We start from the raw sequence: 26,204 nt of genomic DNA, 5'->3' as shown, positions 1-26,204 counted from the left end.
TTGATACACAACAAGCAGCGGTATGAAAATGCACTAAGTACCGTCTCCTCGGCAACTCCACTTCACTGTCCACTTCTCCTTCCTCTTCCTCTGATGACACTCCACGTCTCTGTGGAGAAAAAGCATTTTCCAATGTGCTGTAATTAGACTTAATTGAGCTGAGATGTCTGATAAGTCTGAGAATAGATAAAACAATCTCACGCTATTCGGCTAGAACACATAAAACAGACTTTTGAAGGTGCAACCACGTGAGCAGTCAGTGCACAAGAACCAATAACTGACTCCAAATTCATTGGACCGTAATCCCACTGAATTTTTTACTTTTTACTAAGGTTCGAGTTTTTTGTGTTAGTTGTGTTTATCTAAATGAGTTGCACCTAATGGAAAGAAGGAAGTTGCGCTCATTAACGAATATATCTAATCAGCCAATCACATGGCAGCAGCTCGGGGCATTCGGGCCTGTCCAGATGACTTGCCGAAGTTCAAACAGCATCATGTGACTTAAGTGACACGGTTTGAATGTGACACGGTTGTTGGTGCCACACGGGCTGATCTAAGTATTTCAGAAACTGCTGATTTACAGCGATTTTTCTGCACAATCTTCTCTCTGCTTCAACCTGATAGGAAGGCAACAGTATCTCAAATATCCACTTGTTACAACCAAGCCATGCAGAAGAGCATCTCTGAATGCACACCACATCAATCCTGGAAGCAGAAGACCACACCATGTGCTAACTCCTGTCCACTGAGATCAGGAAACCGAGGCTGTAATTTGCACACATTCACCAAAAATGGAAAATAGAAGATTGAAAAAAAATGCTCCCACGCCTCAATTTCTGCTGCAATATTTGGATGGTAATGTCAGAATTTAGTGTAAACAACATGAAAGCTTGGATTCATCCCATGTTTACTGATCAAGCAAAAGCAGGATGGGGTGGGAGATATTTTCTGGGCACATATTGGACCCCTTGTACCAACTGAACATCGTTTCAAACCCACAGCATACCCGAGTATTGTTCCTGATCATGACCACATCCTCTGATGGCTGATGGCAAGCTTACGCACCATGTCACAAAGCTCAAATCATCTCAAACTGGTTTTTTAGACATAACAATGAGTTTTACTGTACTCAAATGGGCTTCACAGTCACCAGATCTCAATCTAATAGGCGGTGAAAGGGGGGATTTGGGATGTGCAACCGATAAACCTGCAGTAATTGTGATGCTATCATGTCAATATGGACCAAATCTCTGATCAGTGTTTACAACACATTATTGAATGTATTGCAAAGGACAAAGAAACCTAATCCAAGACTAGAAAGAGGTACCTAATAAAGTGTCCGGTGACTGTATATTGAGCAAAGTAAGGGGAGACACTGTAGCTGAATAGAGAAGAAATTTAAACCAACAGATATTAATGTGAAACCTCAAGTTTTTTCCTGATGTAGTGTTCATGTACATAAATTCAAGTTTTCGATATTCAAACGCATCTCTTTTCATCACTCAGTAAATCAGAAAATACTACACAGTGGTCCCTTGTTTATCGTGGGAGTTACGTTCTTAAAATAACACGCGATAAGTGAAATCCACGAAGTAGCCAACTTTATATTTTTACAATTATAGATGTTTTAAGGCTGTAAAACCCCTCACGACACACTTTATAAACTTTTCTCAGACAGGCATAAACATTTTCACACTTTTCTCTCTTGTTGAGATTGTTGTGTTCGTTGGGAAGAAAACTTACAAACATACAGTGCAGCACTTCAGAGTCACACTGCTAGCAAGCAAAGATTTATGTAAATTTGACAAGCTGAACGCATCCTGTACAGGAGGCATGGCACGAGATTGACAATGGACAATCAGGATGCAGAATACAATGCGCTGTAAAAAAAAAAAAAAAAAGCATCCAAAAGTGCACAAGAGAAAAAAAAATCAGCGAAAACAGCAAGACCGCGAAAGGTGAACTCCTATAATTATAATTCTGAATAGATTAAAGAGCCCTTTGATACAATATGGACAGAAATACTGATATATGTTGGTGTACGTCTGTGCTATTTAGGTTGAGATTTATGGCTCCGAGCTTCAGACAGAAATATGTTGACATACAAGCTGTATTAAATTCTCACCTGACTGCGTGTGACTGCTGCCCTGTAGAGCAGTGCTGAAGGCGTAAGCCGTTGACTTCTGGGCGAGCGTGTAATCACCGTCCCTTCCTCCTTCTCCTCACCTTCGTGGGTGACACGAGTGTTCCCGAGTGCGGACGCCCTGCCCGCCGCTGCTCCTCTGCCACAAGGGGAGTCAGGGCTACTGGAAAAAGGAATAGATGCCGCGTCTTCGCTCGGTGTATCACTGCGTGGAGGCGTTTCTGCCAAGTCATCCCCGCCTACACCCACGTCAGGGCCCCGCTCTGGCCCATCAGTCCTTCTGCTCTCTTCCAGCCCAGCTGAGGCGCTCTGACTGCCCGCTCTGTCCAGCCCTGATCTCACCTGGCCTTTCCTCCTGCCCTCGACCTCCAGAGTGGTAGAAATAAGATCGGGGCTGGAGGAGGACATCTTTTTGAGTAGAAGGTCATGCTGTAAGCCCCTGAGGGCTGCGCTGGGGTCTAGACGGTGCTTGCTGGGAACAGACGAGGTTGCATTGATCATTGCTAAAGACGAGGACAGAGTGGCTTTCAGCTGAGCCAGGTCGCCACTGCTGCCTTTTCCAGCCTTTCTGTAGCGAGGTTTTCCTCGGCGTGAGCGACCGGGGGAGGTAGAGCCCTTGTTGGGGATTGTGACCTGGGTCATGGATGAGTCCAGCTTAGGGAGGATGACCTCTGACTTTAGTAAGTCTGGCCTGGAAAGGACAAACACAGACGAATGTTATTAGCAAATTATTGCTATATAAACTACAGGACGAGACATCTACCTTGTCGCCTCACCTCTTGCTGTGTGAGGGCAGTTTCTGAGGTACATTACGTTTCTTCATGAGCTTCTCCATGGAATTGGAGGAGGCTGACTGTCTGGTACTGTGGTGCTTGAAGCAGCCTGGGTACTTCTTGTCCAGTGACTGCTCCCTCCTAATGTTTAAACACAAAGTCAATACCCCTTTAATGGATGTCACTGAGCATAAGAGAGTGGCCTATGACATGCAATAGCCTCGTATGACTATATATGTAATGGCCACTTATGTCACATTTCAGATTCACTTTTCCGTCTTTTATTTACTTCACCGATGCTGATGTATTAAAAAGCTTTTAGGGTATTTTAATAAGTGAAGCCATCAATTTCTTTATATATAATTACTTTATATTCAGTCTGTGCCCTCTACTTTAAAAAATATGGCGTTTTGACATCAGAGGATTTTTTCTGATACACCCTGTAGTCTGCAAAAAGAAAAATTTAAGTTTGTCTTCATACTTAAGCAGCTCCTTCTCTTTGATCTCCAGCTGCAGCATGATAGCATTCAGTTCCATGTAGAGGTTATTGGCTCTCTCCAGCTTCCTCTCGTAGTGTTCTCGGATGTCCAGTGCATGTCTGCGAGGGGAAGAAAGTAGGGGAAGGCTATAAATAGGCAATACTGATACTTACCTACTACACCTAGTATATAGAAACTGATTATTTGCTCTACATTTTGGATTTACATTCTGTTTTCCATTAATCAACCTTTGCTGCTTTCAATATCACTTCCACTTTAATACAGGCTGTGATGTTCACATAAATCCACTATAGCATTAGTTCAGCCACAGTCCCAAATCAGCTAATACCCGTCTCCACATTCAGTTGGCAAATATCATAGAGGGTGTATTCTCACTTGTTAAGCATCTGCAAGCCACTTTACAACCCACCTGTACCCCAGCTCTTGCTTTTCCTGTTGTTTCTGAATTAAAGGCATATCTGCAGTCAGTAAAGTTCACTCTGTTCAGTTCCTACTGCTCTGTCTGCCTCCAGCTTTCCATGTGTTTACACGAAAAACGGTGAAGTTGAAGCCCAGAGCTACACTGCCAAATATAAACTAATACAGATGATAATATCAATCTTACTGAGGTATATCTTACCTCAGTTCTTCCCTGCGCCGTTTTATCAGCTCCTCGTCCAGCCGGTGAAGACACGTGCCCTCGGACTTAATCTTCTCAAAATGATGTCTCACCTCATCTCTCCACTCCGCCTGGCAGAACACACAAAACACCACATATCCATCAGAACGAGTGCAAGTGCAAATGAACAGTTTATAACATCAGGTAGAAAAACATCCTTGTCAACCTGATAAAATGCTGCACTTGCTATTAAATTTAAAATATACATGCATGTACAGACATTCAAAAACCCAGAGCCACCTTTATTAATAAAGTCACCAGAGGTCAGCAGCCTGTAGTAGAACAGTGGGGTGATCAAACATGCTTCATTGCACATTCACATTTTTTTCCTTTCTTTCTGTTTTTTTTAACTGTTGCATTTATTAGATTTGCACACTTGGAAGATGAAACAGTTCCTGTTTGTCACTGAGATATGACTCAAGTTTATGAGTCATGAAAATGAGCTTAATGAAAAATGATTTCAATGCTATGAGTAAACCCAACCTTGATCTTCTACCAAAAAACCCTCATAATTTGCACAGCGACTCGTGTATATATCACTGAGACAAAATCCATTAGGCTGTCAGATGATAATCAGTACTGATGGAGCAAAACTGAACAAGAATTGACATGAAAGGCAAAAAACCCCAAACCCCCCCCCCACCACAAAAAAATGCAGTACACACTTTTTTTTTGTACACAGTGCAGGATGACAGCTGTTATCTGATACCTGTCATATCAAAGGAGAAGGGAAGTCAGATTTATGAGTGTGTGTGTGTACATGCACGTGCATGTGTGTGTATATCTGTGCATAAAGGATGCTCTTCTTATTAAGCTAATGGACTCTCTGCAGTCTCCTGTCTCCAGTCCCCCTCTTTCTCCTCTCTCTCCTTGCTCTCAGCTCCCTACCATTAAACCAATCAATACACTCCAGCAGCAAATACTTCTTTCTAACGTCACAAGAAAAATCCATTATGGGGCAGAGAGGGGAGAAACTGCAGAGGGCTGCAGGGGGGGGGAAGGGGGACAGGGAGAAATAAAGGATCAAGGATAAGTGGAGAAAATGAAAGAGGTTTATGTTTTGCACCATGAGATATAACCAGAGGGAGAAGCAGTGGATTACTCTAAAAAGGGACAGAAAATCTTATTTATTTTGTGAGTCTGTGTGCACAAGCGTGTCTCATAATTATACATGCTTGAGTTATAAATGGATCCGCATGGCTGAGCAACAACATATCTTCCACACAATTATACATCTGTGATTCTCCTTCATCCAGTTTCGTTTGCAGAGGTCGAATATGTTTGTCGTATCCTTGCGTCTCCACGCGCACTCAGAGGCAGACACCCGGTGCTACTGAATTACACTGTGATATCACGAAGACAGTAAAATGTTTTCTTTATTCCCTGTTACATGCGAGTCCTGATCTACGGTCAGAGACTGAGGAACTCACAATAATATGTTGTGAATGAGAGGACAGGTATTATTAGTGCTCCCATGTGTGCAGCTGCCTGCTCTGGCTGTAGTTACGCAGCACAATGGGAACAAATGCCACAAATGACTGTTAGTGATGCTGGCTGATGTTCGAACAGACATACAGAGCTCATATTCTCAATATTTATTTGGTTTAAAAATAAGCTACAAGGTCTGAATTTTACTGGGTGACCCCAACGTTGTGTAAACTGGCTCTGAAAAATAATGCTTAACAAAAAGGCCCGTCTCTGTGGTCTGGTTCGTATTTCCTTGGGTCAATCTTATAACAATACACCTGTGAGTGCACAGAGAGAGAAGAGAGAGAAGCTAAAAAGAAACGTAAGAAAGCATGTGAGCATCTTCCATTCAGGTCAGATTGTCTGAAGAGAATAATGAAACTATAAAAAGGGCAAAAGAAGCTTACCTGAGACTTAAAGTAAGTTTCTTGTGGGGTTGACAATATATCCGCTGAGGCAATGTCCAGATGCAGGAGAATCTGTCGAAACGAAGGTCTATTTCTGGGCTTGCAGTTCCTGTGAACAGTTTAAATCATGGCTTTATTAGCGTCCCCCTCTGTGTGTGACATTTATTCTTTCCACCTTCTTAAAGCATCTTTCCTCTCAACGATTTTATCTTTTTTCTTCCCTCCAATTTCGTCTCCCTTCACGTCTGCTCACCAGCATTGCCTCAGCAGCAGTTTGAAGCTCTCTGGACAGCTGTCGGGCACGGGCAGCTGCAGACTGTTGTTGCCCACTCCCCAGATGATAGCGGAGGAGTCCACATCCTTGTACGGCACCTCTCCTGTCAACATCTCCCACAGCACAACACCAAATGACCTGCAGAGATACGAGCCATGTTTCTTTCCTCCAGACATTTGGATAAAGATGTGAAGTTGGCAGATAAAAGGCAGCCTCACAGAAATGTCACACTTTTAACTTCCTGTGAGAAGGAAATCTTGCTTTCTGAGCTATTCCAGCAGCTGTTTCTGATGGATACCACAAGCAAAAGCTCCAGTGCCTTATAGGGAGTCTTTGATGACTTAAACTTAAAGCGAACCTATAATTCCCCTTATATACTGAATATATAACCAGCCAATCACATGGAAGAAACTCGGTGCATTTAGGGAAGTACTCATAGATTTCAGAAGCTGCAGATCTACTGGATTTTCTCACACAATCGTCTCTAAGGTTTGAAGAGAACTGGCCATGAAAGATAAAATATCTAGCAAGCAGCAGGAGGAAGGAAAATGGGAATTTATTGAAAGAGATTTATTGAAAGATTCTGTCATAAATAAAAAAAATACAGCATAGAAAGGCAGAAAAAGGCAGAAAGAAGAGCTTTGAATGACATTCAAGACATCTGGAGAAACGTTTCTGACGACTACTTTTAAAGAAATGACAGAGTATTGATGTTTTTTCTGCTCCTATGTCATCTATGATGTCATTAAAAGTGGCAGTCCTCAACATTACCATTTCAACTCTGGCTTATAAATAAGGATTATGTAGGAAGTTGTGGATCATGTGAACCAGCTCTAATTTTTCTAATGTTTTATGGGATATTTTAATTAATTCTGGAAGAAACAATGTTCGCTAATCATTTTAACGATTCAAGAAATACAGCCGATAAGAGCCATAATAACACTTGTTCCATTACGCTTCACTGTTTCAGTTTAGCACTAGAAGAAGAAGAGAGCGCACCCGTGGGGACGGTAACTAAGGAAAGTCTGTTGCTGGTGATTCTCTGGGTTGCGATGGAGACCGTGTACAATATCCAAGGTGCCAACAGCACCTTAACATAAGGTTAGGTTGGTTTATGATGTTGTGTTTCAAAATGAGTCCTTCCATCTCCATGTTCACGATTTTTTATATTAAAGGAGAATATGTACTGATGATCCCAAGGCACTGCATGTATTTTCCCCTTGGCTTAGAAATTATTTGTGGAAGTCTTTTTCTCTCGACTCGTGAAGAACGTTAAAAACATTCAGGAAATGTATGTCATAACTAAATCAAATATGTACAACACATGTAAATCCTTAACAACAGCCTCTCCTCCTCCGGCACTCCTGTCAGAAACAGTACTGCTAAGCGATTTACATATATTTAAACAAAACTGTGCAGTACACACCCATGTTTTGCTTTGCTTCTACATCAAAAGCTTTTTAATCCTATTTTCACTGCTAATGCACTGCTGGCTCTGGGCCAAAGCATCCATAGGCTCGGAAGGTTATTCCAGCCTCTCCTGAGCACTGCAGCATCTGGCAAATCAATTATTAAATTAGCTAGCGTTTCTTTCAGGACACAGAGGAAGACTGGTGGAGGAATACAGTATAGGAGAAAAAGAGAGGCAGAGAGTGTGGAGGGGGGAAAAAAAAAATCAGTGCTCATAAGAGGGCAACCCATCAGAAATAGCAGAGACCCTATAGAATTTCATGTAATGAGATATTGTAATGCTGAAAAGATTGGCTGGGAACAGGATCCTTCACTCTGCACCGCAGTAGATGGCAACTAATGAGATTCTGTGTTGATTTGGTGACAGATAAGAAAACTCTTATGGTAAAATTTCAATAATGCAAAGGGACAGTTCAGAGGAGTTATGACACTCACCAAATATCCACCTTCTCCGAGACCGGTTCATTACGTATGACCTCGGGGGCCATCCAGGCTACAGTGCCAGCAAAGGACATCTTAGTGCTCTTGTCATTGAGCTCCTTAGATGTGCCAAAGTCAGAGATCTTCACTGCATCGTCATAGGTGATCAGTATGCTGGAATGAAACATCCCATCCATCAGGTTTAAACAGTCAGTAATAAAACACATTAGCACTTCATGTTTTGTCAAACCCTGACCAGTGGTGAGGCATTTGGGGACTTTCACATTAATTTCCTCACAAATCATACAAATGATCATAGCTGTTAATTGCAATTAACTAAAGTAGTGGTTCTGAAGCTGTGGTTTGGGATATAAGCATCACAAATCTGAACTTTTTCCCCCACAAAGACAACATGTGACCAGCTCCTTGTACTCTTATACAGCATTAAAGACATTTAACAACCATTAGAATACTTTCTGGGCTTTTCCAAGGGTAGCTGCAAGGCAGAGACCAGCCTCACTAACTTTTGATGCAAACCCAGTATTTTGATTTATAAGAAGTCTGAAATATGACAAAAACCTCTCCTAGTAGGTTTTCAAAGGGTAAAGCATTAACATTTGTGGGTTATTTAAAACAAACAGAATGGAGAAAGACCCACTTCTGTTATTTTTCTTTTAATCTAGAAGTCACTGCATCTCTTTCATTGCTTCTTCACCCTTCCACTGTTTCTATAATGCACTAAAACGTAAATTAAAAAAAAATTAAACTTAGATGTATATATAAAAAGAAAAAGAAAAAGAAAAAGCTCACTTGGGTGATTTGAGGTCTCTGTGGATGATTTTGTGGAGGTGAAGATAGTTCATGCCTCCAGCGATGCCCATGGCCCAGTCCATGAGCAGGGATGGCGTGATCTTCCTCCCTGCTCTCAACACCTCGTACAGCTGTCCCTGGGCGCAGTACTCCATGATGATACAATAACAAGGAGCCTGGGTACAGATACCTCTGACAGAGTAAAGAAAGGTTATGTTTGAATTTGCAATGTTTGCCGTTACAAATGTAGACAAATGAAAGCTTAAGTGCCCAAATGTTCATCTTATTCCATCAAAGAACATTCTTCCTATTCAAAATGACTGAAACCATTATTGATAGCCTCTCTATTTCCACCTAAGCCAAGTGATCACATCTGCTTACTTGAAGGTGATGATGTTGGGATGTTTGAGCTTCCGCAGGTGCTTGATGTCTGTCTCTTTGATGTTCCGCACTTTCTTCACAGCCACTTCCTGGCCGTGCAATCTACCGAGGAAGACGGCGCCCTGGGCTCCGCTGCCCACCCACTGCAGGTCCGATATCTCCTCGAATGGGACTTCCCACTCCTCTGAAGCCAGAAAAAAAAAAGCGCATATAGAAGAAAGGAATGGTTTCACTAATGTCTACTGACATGTTTTGTCATGCTGAATGATGAAACTCTGCTGCAAAATGATGCTTGAAAGTAGCTGCAGGTCTTTGTTTGGTGATGTTGAAAAGTCAGCCTGGCTACCAGACTATGGGACATTTGATGTGACACAGATTAGGCCCCTTGTGTCGTTTGTCTAATATACTTTAAAATCTCAGCAGCTTTTAAACTGATATGTATTCTCTCTAATGAATGAGTAATAGGGACCTTAATGATTCCCTGACAACTTCTCTTTGTGGTTCAAAGTGGGTCGCTGAGACATTGCTACAAGTTTTCAAGGTGACACATCCTCGAAACACTGGGGATCCCCCCACTTTTTGTCTGGTTTGTGTGTTTTTAGCATCCTTACTAAGCGATATATGTGGTAAACATGACATTTGCTAAACATCAGTGTTTACACTGCTGTGTGTAAGTACAGCAAACATAAAACACCAAAAAGACCGAGTATAAACCCAAACCTGCTAACACGTGAAACATCCAGCATCATTACAGTCGCTGGCGTGCTGCAACGAAAGGCTAAACCCGTTAGAGTAAAATCTCAAAACGGAATCCCCAGTTGATATCTTGTTCTGCTGTTGAACCTCACCTTAACCTAAGCCTGGGGTGTGCAGGCAGACAGACATAAAGCTCTAATCTCCTGCGGTTAATTCTCTCTCAGCCTCTTAAATCCTCCTTAGTGCCATTGTGGGGCTGACGCAAAACAGGGGTCCAGCGCTCGGGAGGGGGCTGGAAGAGGGAGGGAATTTCAGAGTCTGAATGTGGATGTATGGTGAACGGGAGGTGGTTGGATAGCACTCGTGTGTGTGTGTCTGTGTGCAAAGAGAAAAGATGGGAGGGGGATTCCCCACCGGTCAGCAGGGGTCCATGTGGCTGAAGACAGACTGTTAATAGAGAGAAGATAGACAGCCTACCCTGCTGCTGTTTTTAACCCGGGGAAAGAAGCTTCAGACACATTTATCATATTAATAAGGATGAAATGAATGATTAATGCCGGTGATTGATTGTGGGCTCAGTCTCTAATGAGCCCCTCAAATTTTCCTCAATAAAGACATGAAGCCACATCTGATAAACCAGAATCTCCGTGTGTCTTTGTTTCATTTGAAACAAAAAAAAAGAGGGGACAATTTAGCGCATTACCAGATACCTTCAGTCCTTCAGAATCAATAGAGGACCAGCTTTTTACAGATATATATTGTTAGTTCCAGTCAATACTGAAAAAAAGAGTCGGTGTTGTTATATAGTGGCTGAGGATTTGGTTACAAAAGGCCCATTTATTTCACTTTTATAATATCCGTTTTGCTCTTATTGGTGTGCGTGAGACTCCCCGTGATGGCGCAGAGAGGAGGGGAACAGCGAGGTGCAGATGGGCTGGGAGTGATAACAGCACGGGATGAAAAGGAGAGGAAGGGAGACAATGAGGGATGGAAAAAGGAGGGGAGGAGAGGGGATACGTGGAAGTCAAATGGATGATAAAACATCAGAAGGCAATAAAGATGAGGAGAAGTGTAAAGCTGCCACCTTGGTGCCTGATGTCTGATGCTCTATTTATTTCATCAACTTTTGTTTTTGGCACCTTATATGACTTTATGCGTTTATGTCAGCGGCAGATATGAAATGTTTCTATTTGCGGACGTGTTTATGTGTGCACGCGTTCATCCTCATGCGTGTGTCAGGTTTGTGTTAATAGAGATGAGAGGCGCAGGGTCAGAGCATGGCCATGCATAATTCATGAGGCAGATTTGGCAGAGGGGTCTCAGGGGAGCCCTGCGCTATTGTAGTGGCTGCACACATAAACAACACAGCGTCACAGGGAGCTAGTTTCACTGTGGGGGTGGTAGTGGGTGGTGGGCACGAGCAGGAAAAAGGATGGGGGGGGGGAAATATCAGGGGAAAATAAGCCCTTTACAGCTCTGATAGAGTCTCCCTCGCTGGCTGCAGCTCGTTCATGTCAGGAAGGGGTTTGTTTACAACGTGGCCTTTGCGGGAGTCATTTACCTACTGTCTGTTTAATGTAATTAAACTGGGGGATAAGATCAATTAATTAGCATATCAAAGCTTATCATTAAATTTAATTGAGAGCTAGGGGTTGTTTTTTTATTGCAAAAGCAAAAGTGAGAATTCAGGCATATTTGTGTTCAGTCATTTACACTGAAATAAATCTGATGGTTCGACTCACCGTCCAGGTCATGCTTGTGCTCTGTGGAGTAGGCTTTGCCGATCATTGTCCAGACAGGCCGCAGACACCCAAACAACCCCTCCAAAAACCCTCCTCCCCCTCCTGTAGACTGGCACTGTAACCTGGCGTCATTCGCCTGGCTCCTGACCGCACTGCTGTCCATATCCGGTCCCTCTCCCTCCGTCCTTCCAGGACCGCCATCGTGTTCATGGAGTTTCAGGACACTGTTGGCAAAGTGCTCCTGTTGTTCCTCGCAGGGTGTCTGGTTGTGTCCAGTAGTGTGCCCCTCTCTTCCTCCACCCCCGGGTTCCACAGCACCTCCGGTGTCTATGGAGAGGACGTTGCGAAGAACGCACTGGGTTGGGGTCAAGTCCATTTCTGGCGTGCAGGGTGTTTCGGCATCGAGGCGGCGAAAAGACGGAGGATCGGAGAGGGGTGTGTTGAAGCCGGAAAGAGAGGGCGATGGGGCGCGAGGTTCATGCATGAGGGCCATGAGTGACTGTGGTCATCAGAATAACTGAAGAAAACTGGAAAAGAGGGAAAGAAGGGAATTTAAATAAAATAATATGAGTGAAATCAAGATTAAATGAACTCTTTCTGAAAGTTGTCAGTAGTGGCTGATTTTGCAGGAGAGCGTAGTCATCTTTAGCTCCATTTTAAGTAAAAGAAAAAAAAGAAGCTTTGGCTACTATGACGTCATATGTGCAACACAAGTCTGTAGTCTAAGTCTGATAGGCAGACAAAGCACATCTTCCTGAGCCTCTCATCAATATCACCAAACTGCATTTTAAAGGTTTTGACTTCCTCCACAGATACCAAAGGAAAAGATGGAGTTCAAGATCAGAATAAAAATATATAGATACAAAAATCCACAGACAATAATCGTTTTCTGCATTTCTTACAAACACAGAAAACAAGCTCTCTCATAATTTGGCTAGTACAAGTGGAGGTGACAGGTGTCAGTCCACATGTACCCTGTAGTCGGGAGACTGACATCAACTGGGTAGATGCCAGTCGGTAGATATAAAACACTAAAATGTGAAAAATGGTTATGAGATAAAAGAACATCCTGTCTGCAGCATAATAGCTAAGCCTTAAGTGGAGGGCACAGAAAATAAAGAGACCAACCCCCCGTTCTTAGAATAAACTGACACTGTTAGGTATCACACTGATACAGAGTATTACATGCTTAGCGTTGCATTGCTTTTAGTTCGGCAGGATTAACTCACTGCTGCTCTGTAGTCCTAATGGTGAGACAGCTGTTTATTCACATCTTACTCGAGTGACATTAAAATGGATAAGATTACAAAATAATGAGCAAATTCTGCAGGGTTCGTGAAAGCTGTACATTTTTCCAAGGGCAGCAGCATCTGCACACTCAATGGAGAAGAAAAATGCATTATTTCTCACCAGAGCCTCTTGAAGTAAACCACTCCTTTGATGGACAAGCAACAACAGGATTTACATGCTCGGTAAAACAAGAACACAAGTCAAAATGTTCGTAGTACTATCATCATCATGTTCAAGTTCTTGATAAAGAACCAGCAGAATATGAGGAACAGTCACAGCAATGCAGAGCACAGTTTTGGAGTAGATGGGACAATAAACTTGCACAATAAGAAAACAGGATACTTTTGTTAAAACCCCGAACTTGGAGCTCATCAATTTCCATTTCAGTCATTATGAGATGCACTTCATGCATTTCTACATCAGTCAATTTGGAGGTCAATTTGAGGGAAATTGAGTGAATTACCATTAGACTACATCAACCATCCCACTGTGACACTCCCACTAGAAGTAAAGTGCTGATGTCTGATGAATGAGCTATTAGCCGACTTACCCAAGATGCATATAAACATCCATAATTCCCTGTCCTCAGATTAATCAGAGACTCTGAAACAAGGCAGAGTCAGCCTGGAGATTTCATTATCCAAGAAACTAACAACAAACCCCCAAGTCTGGAAAAACCACCCTCATTATTATGTGATGCACTAAGAGAAACTCAACCACTAAGACACATCTGGTGTACACATCAGTCACATCCGACTGATCCTGCCTCCTAATAGTCCTGCTCCGTTTCTCACTTTCTTTATTTCGAGGTGTCAGCTGCGGGAGCCGCAGGAGCAGCTACGGTCTGTTACAGGCCAGCGCATTGTGGATGTATCGGAGGCGCATCATTGCCTCTCCTGGCACCTCCTGCGGTTACGACCCGGAGCGCCAGTGGAGCATCACTGACAGCACTGAAGTTACACTCAAACGCACGATGGCACTTTAAATTGGGGGAAAAAATAAAAGAAGTAACGTGTTATTTTATGCAAAGACCACCCGCTTCTCCTCATGCCTACCTGCCTAACACCTCGACTGGAAGAAGCCAATTTGACGATTCCTACCTCAATGCCGATAACTGGAGTCCATCGCTGATGACTGCAAAAGATTATTCCTCTCTAGGATTTATTGGTCCTTTCTGATTTTCTCCCTTGTCCTCCTGTCCGTGTATCGAGCATCCGCGCTCAGCCTTCTCTACCTCCAGTGCGGGTTTCCAATCGCAGGGCTCTGTGGAGGTCTGTTTTTCTCCTGCGTTAATTTGAAACGATAGAAAACGCAGATATTTTTCCTTGTTTGGGTTGTTTTCTTGATCCTACACCTCCTCCCCCTTTTCAATTCCCCTCTGAGGATGCTGCGATATGCGCACTCCCAGGCAATTTATACGACCGTCTCTCCCAGGCTGTAGTAAACACGAGCGATGGAGAGAGCGAAGCGAGGCTGTGTGGGAGGGAGGGAGCGCTGATGCCCTCCTATCAGAGGAGAAATCTGGAGTGACGAGTGCAGTCCGGTGAGAGACGGGACAACCGCAGGTACACGGGCTCGAGTGAGGCTACTCTTAGAGCAGGGAGGAGGGTCAGCCGGCATGTGAGGTGACCAAAATGATGTCATTCTCAAAGCATGCAGCATTTGACTGGACAGCACCATTTAAATCCCCTCAAAACCTATTAACGCCCTCTGAACAGAGCGCAGAGTAATTGATGGATAATCTGCAGACTCCGTCTGCCACAAAAGGGACACGAAGGAAGGACGTTTTTTTTGTTTGTTTAAAAAAAAAAAAAAATTATATCATCATCATCTCCAATCTCTCCTGACCCATTTCTGTGAGACAGGACAGCACATGCAGAACCTAAATGGGACTGTCCCCCAGCGTCATTTGTTTCCCTAAGCGACCATAATTAACCTGAATGAAATAAAATATCAAACTAATTTAAACAACTGTCATTTTTTCTAACACAAAGCTCAGCTCTGTTTGAGGAACCACGCCACCAGCAGATAACTGCCTTCACCTTAAATAAAGTTATTATTCAAGGTATTTTCAAGGCCTTGCAGCGTACAGGGCACACATGGTTCTCCAACACCCCAAATATCATACAAACAAGATCCAGGATGCAACAAATGCAAATACATTTTAAACAAAACTAGACTATTAAAAGTACAGAAAGGAGAAACTCTGATGAGGACAAACTTTTTATATTATTTCACAAAAACAGAGTGTCTCCGCTACCTATTGTTCAGAGGGCTTCCTTTAAACTTGCAATCAGATCGGATTTTCAGACTTTTTGTTTTTAACAGTACCAAAAATAAAGAAGTAACACTTGCAACATTTTAACCATATCCAATCCATTTTTTCCCAGGATGTTTCAGGATTTTGTCAAGCCATTTCATGGGAATATTGACACTGAACAACAACATTACAACTTAAAACTGCCGACATTTAGAGAAATGCTGCAAGATGAATAATTTGTGTAAACAGTGGAGAACCTCCAGCTAAAAAGCATAAAGGGCCGTGAAACAGCTGAGGATGCTGTGGGTGAGCTTTGTCTTTACTGAGAGTGTAAATGGTTGTAGCTACATGACCCTTTTGAGTGGTAAATCCAAATCCAGCCCTTATCTCCCAGATTAAGCCCGTGCTGGGCTTAAATCCATAACGATGACCTCATTGTGCCGCTTGTACACAGTAGGGAAATCCTAGCTAGCGCATAGACAATCCACGGAGAGACCTGAAAACCACTCACAAACACGAGTATTCTCCACTTTCTCCTCCTACTAATGAATGCTGTATGAAGTCACGATGAAAAAAAGATCACTGTGCCGGCTAGTTTGATGCCCCTCATGAAATCTGAGCAAGGAGAAACTGATTGCTTCTGTTTTCATTTATTCATCTTTGAGTCATTCTGTGCTACCCGAATCCTCGCCAAGTGAAAACAAGACACGTTTTCATTTTTTTAAAAGCTTGAAATAAGATTTGTAATAAAGAAGTAGACTGAAAACAAGAGTTCTTTTATAATTCTGTCCATCAAAGGGGACCAAGAGCAATAGCAAACTAATACTGGGCCTATTAACAATTTAATAACTAACACAGTCAGACTCTGTGAGAGACTAAATTATCCTTTTCAGTACTTCTAAATATTTAATTACTTTATTTTGATAGTAATTTTTAATGCTTTTCATTTTCAAATGTGAAGGAGCATTATCTCATAGCTTACTCTCCCAAATGAACATTCAAAACACCCTTGCCAAAAAGTAGTTTATGAATGTTTCATTTGGGTTTTAATATCACATGAAGGAGAAACTGTGGGCTTTGCAAGGAAAACTCAGTAGCTTTAATCAGTCTTGCTATTTTATGCCATCCCCATCTACAATCCTCTTCTCACTGTGTCTTAAGGCGGTCTGAATAGAGAAGCACACTCTGTTTTTTCCCTCTATTTCAATCTTTTTGCGTTAAAACTTTCTTCATGATTTATTCAGTGGACCTTGTAGTTGCAGGAAGGCCTCTCGTCAGTGATGTTCAGGCCTCTAAGGATTAACGCTGCTGCCTCTGATGTCCACCAACGCAGCTTCAGCTCCTGTTGAGGTAACTCCACCAGAAACAAGAACAGAAGTAACGCTGAAGGGTATCGCGTGTTTTAGATACAAGCCGTCAGCCTGCACAGTGACAGCTTTTAAGAACGATACTCGATGGGGATCCCATTTACTTTTAAAATAATTACACAATAGATTTGGAGTTCAGATTGCCTGGCAAATTACACCTCCAGAACGTAAACTCTTTCTGCATATATATATTAAAACGAAAATCAAACTTCTAAAGAGCAGTTGGACTACAGAGGTACTGTGGCGTCCATCCAAAAAGCTGATGTAAAAATGCAGCATTGTTTGGCAACATGTATCATAATCTGTAGGAGGGAATTAACAGACTCCTGCAGTGAAGAATGTCAAGAGGAATGTCATGTGTGTGCACGTGCGCATGCACGGCTCTGCTGCTGAATATACAGTATGTTTTTTGAGGCCTCGTGCCAAGTGGACACAGATTGTCCAAGTCCGGTTAGCAGGAAGGTGGTAGGGTATACGTGTGTGTGTGTGGCGGGATGTAGACTAGAGAATGAGGGGGAGGGTTGCTTCTGGCTTACTTGAAAGGCTATTTATGGATCCTCATCGAGAGGCCCTTGTGTTACTCATTGTCACTTTCACTCACACGTAGCTGAATAGGTGGCTCATCATTAAAGCTCACTCAACTCTGCTGCTGAAGGCAAAGTTGAACATAAGAAGCAAAGATGATTTTCACTTTGCTTCATCATCGTGTTGACCGGAAGCCAACAGCAGAGCGGCAGACATTTTTGGAGTTTTCTAATGACTGAAGAAAGATGTGTGTCTGCATTTTTGTGCACCTGTGCCAATGTGCACTGCGGAGTGACTTCTTCCCGTTTGTTGGGGGAGGCTGATATTGGACAGCACTTTCATTAATCAGGTTGTCAGTACTGTTTGCTTCATCCATATTGTATGTCGATGGGATTCATTAAGATTGGCACCAACCGGCATTGATGTGCGATGGGAGGGTGTTGCAAGTGGGTGGGGGGAGTCTCCATCCCAACAAGATGATCTCACCTCCTGTCTGCAGCTCGGGAAAAAAAACAAAAAAAACCCCAGCTTTCATTCATGAAGTCCATCCATTCACACATGCGCGTGCTCAGACACATGCACACAAACACACACACATACAACCCAACGTGTCTCCTAATGGGATGCCGAGGAGACAGTTGTGCCAATGAGGCAATCTTCAGGTGAGATCACTGCCGGATGCCGTGGCTCCTCTTTCCATTTCAAAACTCTAAAGGATGTGTGTTTGATACCTTTTATAAAACTCACCCACCATTGTGCAACATCCTTAGAGAGGGAACAAAAACAGTGGAAACTAATGTGCGACAAGCAAGCAGTTGTTTACACATCCAGTAAACAATGAACACCATTAATGTCTTATTGCACATTTTTGATCTCTTATAACTACATGCCACAAGACGTTTCACCAGCTGTGACTGTTTTCTATTTGTCACCAGTCTGACTGAAAATTCACTGTCTGCTGAACGATACTGTGAGAATTACCAGAATGAACCAAAACAAATCTGAAATTAGTCGTAAGGCTCGATGAAGTTAAGCTAAGTTGGTGATTCAGGTGATTTCCTTCAGGTTTAACATTGTGACAGATCCCTTTTCACAAAATTTGGCATATTTAATCTTTATATACTGTTCATATTTCAAGACCTCACAACAGTTGGTAACATTTTTGGCCCAAATCACAAATTTCCCCATACTATACTTAATTTTAAACTGCAGGTCTACTTGGAGTGTCTAAATAGCCACTGTCATACTAATAAATTGATTATTAATCCTTTATTGACCTTTCAGAGGCAGGTAAAGTTTCTTTTTGAGGTTTTACAATGCTTATTTTTGAGAAAAGGCATCCGAAGTACACCAAAGTGCTTTCCAGTAAAATCATGATACAGATAAAAATCACAATATAAAATATAAATTACAGATATAAATAAAATATACGTATAACCATCAGGCTGCATCCACACTGGAAGTGATTCACGGTGACGTAGTAAGTCATTCACTTGCTACGTCGCTGTGCTACCATCACCGGTGGTTATTTTGTGACTGAGGGCAAAATTACCGACGATGAAGCCAAGTGGGCGGGACCTAAGATCCATTTTTCTGGATAGTGCTGGATACCAATGACTGACATATGACTTGGTAGTAAATACATTAGGGGGTTACCTAGGCAACTGGAGCCTGGAATGTCTGCAAATAACCAGCCTATGCTTCAAAACGATAAGTGGAGAGAATTGCTTCCAGTGTACGCAAGCTTTACAACAACTAAATGCTGCTGTGTCATTAAAAAAAAAAAATCTTCCTAACTATCATCTACAATACTGTGCATACGTCTTGAGCCACCACTAGTTTCTTTATGTTTTGCTTCCAAGATATCGGGCTTTGTTGCTCTTGAGCAACAGGCCAAATTACACAAGAACTGGACTGAAAATAAGAAGGAATGCGGTCAGGTGAGACTTCCAGCTGTGAGTGTCTACAGTCATCTGTAAAACACAGTGGAGACACTCATGGTTTGGGCTTCATTTTAGTCAGTGGTGTTGGGGAGATCAAATTATGAACACAGAAATGTAACATTAGATTTTTATCCACAATGCAGTATCATCTGCAATGCATCTGATTGACAACAGTTACATTTTACAGCAATGACAATGATTCCAAACACCCTGCCAATGCATATGCAAAGCATACCTGAACAGAAAAACACAATGTAACACTATCGGTCATGGACTGGCCTCCCCAGAGTACTGACCTCGACGATATTGAAAGTGTAGAATCATCTTGACAAAGGAGTGAAACAAAAGGCAGAAACATCCAAAGAAGAGTTTTAAATGTCCTCCAGGAAGCTTCATAAGAGAGTTCAGGGTGTGTTAAAGAATAACAGTGCTCATACCAAATATTCACTCTTCAGCTTATTAGAATTGTGCAGACTATGTTTTTGACTTAAATACCGTATTCGCATTTATGTTTGCACGTTTCAATAAATTGCTGCAACTTTTCCTAGCAAAATATAAAAAAATGAGGGGTGGCTCAAGACAATAGCTATACTTACAATACAACATAAAAATATTCAGAGCAGTGGTAAGCAACCATTCAAGGTAAGTTCTTACTGAAGCAGCAACTCAGGTGTCTTTATAATCTTATTACTCTCCGACTCCTCTTTAAATCTCAGCTAGCTTTCAAACTCCAATTCCATCTACACTAAAAGTTGAACATTTTGACTTGGAAACCCACAACCCCAAAACAAACAAAAAAAAACCTGCACTTGTTGCAACAGAGCATCACTGATGTTCATGTTAGAGTCACGTGGTCACTGGATTCATCTCAGTCTGCTATTCGCTGCCTTTTCGTTCCGTCGTTGGTCTCCACCAACTCTGTGTGAAATCCCTGGCCATTTAGCAGCTTCATGCATGACTATGCTCACTAGTTAGGTGTTACGTTGCTGTTTGATGCTGGTCAGATGGCGTACAGTGGATTTGAAAACAAGAACAGCATAGAAGGATCTGTCACAAACACACCCTTTCACATAGATAGCCAAGTTATCCATGGTCATTATTAACAGTCATGTAAATACACAGTATAGATTCTTTAAATTCAGAGACCACTATTGTAAATAGGTTTAGGAGGTGTCTTGCACAACTAAGGAAACATAGTTATGTTTTAAAATATGCTAATCCAACATTTAGATCAAGCAATGCTTTGATCTCCAAGGGAGATTAGAGATGTGTCTGATTTCCCTTTGAAACCTCTGCGAAGCGAGAAGGCAGCCAGCCAGCATGCTGCTGAGAGCCTCTGGCAGCGGCCCAGTCAGGAGAGGGTTAATAACAATAAAGGGGAGGTTGGAGAAGCCTTCCTGAAAGTCACATGGTCTGTGCTGGGAAGGGTGGGTTAAAAGATTGGAGGGAGGGCTGCTGGAGATGAGAGGGGGAGGAATCTGGAGCATGTTGCCGTAGAAACAGAATCCTCAGTTGGCCAGTGTGAAGTCAGAGGCGTAATTCTGGGTGGTGACTGCAGTTAGATGCTGCTGCTGGTGGTGTGAGGTGGGTGGGTGGATGGGAGGGTGACTCACACTGGAGAACGCACTCTGCATTCTAATGGATGGACACACGTGTATGCACACATACACACACCTTCGTTAGCTATCGTCACCTTCAATTGTCAGTATCTTCTTATCTTAGCATCTCCTCTTTTATCCTGACTTCCTTTGCTAATTTATATAATGGATCAGCGTTATCTCGCTATTTCTGACCATATAATTATTTCATTATGTGCTGGAAAATCCATTAGTATACGTTTTGTTGGCTCTACTTGCATGTGTTGATAAAGGGCATCTATTACGGGGAACTAACTGCTCAGACAGGCAAGTAAACTATAGCCATGTAATTGTTGACGGTATAATTGCACAGCACACGTAGCAATTAAAGCGATAATATGTGTAAACCATGCTCAAGATTATCATTGGATTAACTACACTTCCCAAATACCCTTGGGAGTTTAGCAGCTCACCAGCTGTTAAAGGGGGACTGTTAATAATTATGTTGATGATTTTATGCTGTTTTATTTTTGAGGTGTTTTTTTTCCCTCTCTTTTTGGCTGCAGGGGAGTTAGTTTGTATCTCATTATATGAAGCTTATGTTAATGAACTTTGTCTCTTAGGATGCTGGACAATGACACATAAGAAGCAATATTAAACAGATACATATTTTGTCAGTGCACAACCTGAATCCTAACATACATATGAATCTGAATTTATACACTAATAAATTAATATTGAAATATTAAATATGAATAATTTAATATTGTGTTTTTAATCTTGAATACAATCAACATTAGGTTGTTTGGATTAACTTTAATCCACAGCTTTAGTCGGTAATGAGACGTGTAGTTTAAAGCATAACGTATACGTTATATAAATGTTTTCACCACACCCCTTTTCTCTTATGTTCACTTTTTAACAAACCAAGCAAAACATCAGATTTTCTACCGATCACAACAGCCACTGCAGTGCTGTAGCACTGCTGGATGTGACGTCCACTTGTCCAATAGCAAATAATGGTCCTTTGATTGAAAGCTGCTTTGGTCTTCCTTTTAAGGAAAGCCAAAGCAGGTTCATTTCCCATCAATGCAGCATGTAAAGCTGGAAGCAGCAGATCACAGGCACTGTGACGTTTTCTGGGTCACCACCCACAACTGTAACTCATGGTTTGAGACAAGCCAATGGGGAACAGTAAAGCTGGGTGGTCAGCAGTATAACGAGGCTGGGTAAGAAAAAAAAAAAACTTAATCTTGTTTATTTGAGTTTTTTGTGACCATGACTCATTTCTTTTCTGGGAACAGGTAGAGGCAGCTGTGCCCCATGCACAAGTCAAGAAACTGGATTTTCTCTTTTTGATTTAAAATTTCCTTTCAGAGATTTGCTGTGATTTTGGCATTGTTAACAATGAAAAAAACCCACATCTGCTTTAATTGTCTGTCCTCAATAGTTACTGTTTCTTCTCGATTGCTTTACGTTAGAAATATAATAACTATAATATAATATAACAAAATAACTCATCTTCTGCGTGTTCTTGCCATGTTGATTGGAAACAAGTTATTCTGAAAGAATAACTTTGGAACCCATTACATTTTGCCAAAAAAGGAGTTCTTGCAAAAGTATTTTTTAATCCATTAATATTAATTTTGCTACAAAGTACAGCACTATGAAAAAGTCTTTCTTTATATTTTACATGTATACTTTCTCTTATATTTTGCATTTTGCACCACACTTGTTTGTATTTTTTAAAAGCGATCTTGATCAATAGTTTTCAGCCTTTCTGACGCTTTTCAAAGTTTTTCTTTGGATGGACATTGGCTGCTTTTTCACTCATTTTCAATCCAGTCCTTGTCCTTGACCATTTTCAAGTTTTTGCTTGCTTGTTTGTTAAATCCCATAATACAAATCACTAAAGCATAAAAATGCATGTAAGATGAACCACTGTTTTATCTACACATAACAGAAAACTTAGCAAAGAACCAATTTTAAATTGTATTATTAGGCACTCGGTTACTTGCAGCCTGTAACAAAGACAGAATTTGTTCCCCTTTCTTTAGTCAAATATGACACTATAGAAAGATTACACTTTTGACAGGCATCCATCTATCCATCCATCTTTTTCCGCCTTATCTGGGGCCGGGTCGCGGGGGCAGCAGCTTAAGCAGAGAAGCCCAGACCTTCCTCTCCTCAGCCACCTCCTATGGCTTATCCGGGGGAACACCAAGGCGTTCCCAGGCCAGCCGAGAGATATAATCTCTCCAGCGTGTCCTGGGTCTGCCCCGGTGCCTCCTCCCGGTGGGACATGCCTGGAACACCTCACCCAGGAGGCATCCTTGTCAGATGCCTGAACCATCTCAGCTGGCTCCTTTTGATGTGGAGGAACAGCGGCTCTACTCTGAGTCCCTCCCGGATGGCTGAACTTCTCACCCTATCTCTAAGGGAGAGGCCAGCCACCCTTCGGAGGAAGCTCATTTCGGCCGCTTGTATCTGCAATCTCGTTCTTTCGGTCACTACCCACAGCTCGTGGCCATAGGTGAGGGTAGGGACGTAGATCTACCGGTAAATTGAGATCCTCGTTTTTACACCCAGCTCCCTCTTCACCACGACGGACCGGTGCAGCTGCGGCCGCAGCGCCAATCCGTCTGTCGATCTCCGGCTCCCTTCTCCCATCACTTGCGAACAAGACCCCGAGATACTTGAACTCCTCCACTTGGGGCAGGAACTCATCCCGACCCAAAGTGGGCACTCCACCCTTTGCCATTTGACAGGCATGAAATCATATTTTTGCAACAACAAGATGATTCCCAAAGCACTCTTATGCGATGTGACAGAAAACCTGGTGTATCACATCATGAGGTGCAGTGCATTCTCAAAAAATTTGAGGAGCCTGAATAGGACAATAAAGAAGTGGCAGACCTATAAAACTCTTCTTCAGATGGAAAGTTTTTCCATTTTTCAGCATGATAATGCAGCAGTCACCAAATACACGGGTACATGGGTTATGGTAATTACCTACTTGACCAACTCACACATTAGCTGTATTAAGAATCACTAATTTAACTGAAAAAAGGAGTCCCATAAAACTATGATGGAGTTAGGTCAGGAGTGAGCTGTCCGTGGTACTGTTTAGAGGCTACAAAATCCAAAAGCAATAATGCACCAAATACACTCAGTAGACCTGGCAGCATGGACAGAAATAAGACTATGCTTAAATGTTCACAGGCAAAAACAAAACAAAAACACAACAAAATAACTAAATTCATTGCAAATGTTTAGCCTTGTGATATCCCTCCCAGGGTTTACCCTGCCTTTTGCCCTATGACTATGGATGAACGGACAATTGGACGTTTTATTTTTCCATTTATACTGAAACAGCTGAATGTCTCCTTGGCACAGGATGGTAAATGCCAAAAATTTATTTCTATACATTTTTCTGATCCCAGAAATACACTCATTTAACCTTTTGATCACTGTGCTTTTCCCTGAAATGAGAACATAAAGGATCGGACTGTTTTTTTTCCCACTTTCAAAACAGACTGATAGGCATAACTTCTTAATTAATCCCGTTCTTTCATTCATTCACTTTTAGTACCACACATATAGAATATTTAATAAAGCTCCCTTCTGAATTTTGTTATGAACAATAAGAAGGAGTTGATAGCTAACATTTCTGAACACAAGAATTACATCAGAAAAAATGATGAGAGGTCCCCTACAGCCAGACATTTTCAGTTAGCTGGAGGGTCAGTGGTTACGGGGAATGGTGGTTGGGCTGTTGAAAAGAGTTGTTGACAGGGAAGGGAAATCATCAAAGGGAAGCCCATTGGATATATAACAGTGTATCCTGGAGGATTAAATGAGGAATTGTTGTTGTCCTGTTTTTTACGATTATTATATGTAGTGGATGGGTTCCAAGGACCTCTAGTAAACTGACGTATATTGTTCCATATAATGTTTTTTTAAGGTGTTCATGGACTACTAGATGTATATTTGATCTTTCTATTGAATCCGACAGACTGTATCATCTAAGATATTTTGTTCCTGTTATGGGAAAGGTGTTTTTAAATTCATTTCTTCTTTTGTGAGGTTTGGCTTTATATCCAGCTATATATGTGATGTTATGTACGAATAAAAATACGTATACAAATAAATATAAATCCACTACTGAGCAGGTTCCTGTGTGTCCCAGTGCTTTATTGCTGGTGATGTCCACATATGCAGAGGAAAGCCATTGACAGAAGCGCGTCCATTTTTTCTTATTGCCATTTTATACTAAGTAGTTTAACAGCATATAAAATAGTATTATATATGCAATTGTGAGTGCTTAAGTTCTATTAACAGTATGGCAGTTTAATGATTTGGAGGTGAGCACGACGTTTGTTTTTCTTTGTTTTCTGTTTGTCTCATATCCTTTAAATCTCTCCGAGTTGAGCTCCGTTTCTCCGAGACACTTAAAACATCCCTCGTAGTCTTCCATAAAATACAAGTTGTGTATTTTGACGAATAACATCGGGGCTTCAGAGGAAATACATAGAATGATGGAGTGTGGGCGTCGACTTCTTAAGTCCCTTTACAGGAGAAACCCTACACCGGCTTCTCTGTGGACTCCCCCACTCCAAGTCAATGTTTATCGATTTCATTAGGCTGAAATAAAGACTTGCCAATGTGCCCGCTGAACTGGTGATACAGACGATGAAGCAACTTGGTTAAATGACCGAGACACAGCGCCACCTGGTGGTTCTACGTCAGACTAACATCGCAGCAAATATTCTCTGACTGTATTTACCGTTTTAAATGTGTCAGGCTTCATGACTCTTTGTGCCGATATTTGGGGAACATCTGCATTGCAAAGCAGCTGCAGTATGAATTGATGCCAGTGAGACATTTACGTGCGATCGTTAAAACTGGACAGGAAGAATATATTACCGACATCGGAAGAATGAATGAGGCTCTGCAGGAAGCAGGCTGTGCCTTCATAACGCTAATACAAAAGCCTACCTTTTGCAGGCTTGCTGTTTGGTTTCCGCTGGTAGATCGGTTTGTAAAGCAGGAAAGTGCAGCTGTTTTTCACACGGGAAAGCCCTGAAACCGTGCTACCTCCGTTCAGCCCTGCTGCTACTACTGGGGTCCCATCTGGCTAATTACCTTGTCAATAAACCTTGAAGGTAATACCGCGAGAACGAGAGTTGGGGGTGAGCGCTGATCCTGACCCTCACTAATTATCCCATCCCAATTCCAGCACGGCAGGAAAAACAGTCCAAGGCAATAACTCAAGGTTTCAATATTATTCATGCACGTGTCCATTCATATTAAAAACCTGTCACTGTATTGCAGATTTCATTTAAAAAGGAACAACATTACAGTTTTTGCCCATCAAGGTGTAAAAAACAGTGTAGAACAAAGCTGACCAGGAAAATGTTTATTTGCATTCATATTTATATGTCTTATGCACATTTCTAATGCACTAACTTTTTTACTGTGCTGAGACTCTTTTGTTGTCA

General features: G+C 41.9%; 1 protein-coding gene across 3 annotated transcripts in view; it reads right to left on the bottom strand.

Annotated features, from left to right (window-relative positions):
* LOC309706915 (mitogen-activated protein kinase kinase kinase 12-like) overlaps positions 1–25,852 on the bottom strand; it is a 29,134-nt gene extending 3,282 nt beyond the window's left edge. Inside the window, exons 1-12 of one of the 3 annotated variants that reach the window (XM_082533904.1) lie at positions 25,702–25,852; positions 11,742–12,268; positions 9,304–9,487; positions 8,923–9,114; positions 8,128–8,286; positions 6,202–6,360; positions 5,949–6,057; positions 4,036–4,145; positions 3,398–3,514; positions 2,920–3,057; positions 2,126–2,834; positions 42–109 (exon numbers count right to left, since the gene is read on the bottom strand). In XM_082533904.1, coding sequence (XP_082390030.1) covers positions 42–109; positions 2,126–2,834; positions 2,920–3,057; positions 3,398–3,514; positions 4,036–4,145; positions 5,949–6,057; positions 6,202–6,360; positions 8,128–8,286; positions 8,923–9,114; positions 9,304–9,487; positions 11,742–12,234 — 2,438 coding nt within the window. In that variant the 5' untranslated portion in view covers positions 12,235–12,268; positions 25,702–25,852. Of the gene's footprint in view, positions 1–41; positions 110–2,125; positions 2,835–2,919; positions 3,058–3,397; positions 3,515–4,035; positions 4,146–5,948; positions 6,058–6,201; positions 6,361–8,127; positions 8,287–8,922; positions 9,115–9,303; positions 9,488–11,741; positions 12,269–14,086; positions 14,624–25,701 lie in introns of those variants that run through there. The other 2 variants (XM_082533906.1, XM_082533905.1) reach the window with 2 other exon arrangements.
* Positions 25,853–26,204: the final 352 nt, after the last annotated feature.

Source organism: Aulonocara stuartgranti (genome assembly GCF_965226115.1).
Source record: "Aulonocara stuartgranti genome assembly, chromosome: 5".
NCBI lineage: Eukaryota > Metazoa > Chordata > Actinopteri > Cichliformes > Cichlidae > Aulonocara > Aulonocara stuartgranti.
Note: the sequence above shows the minus strand (reverse complement) of the source record. Positions and strands in the feature narration are given on the sequence as shown.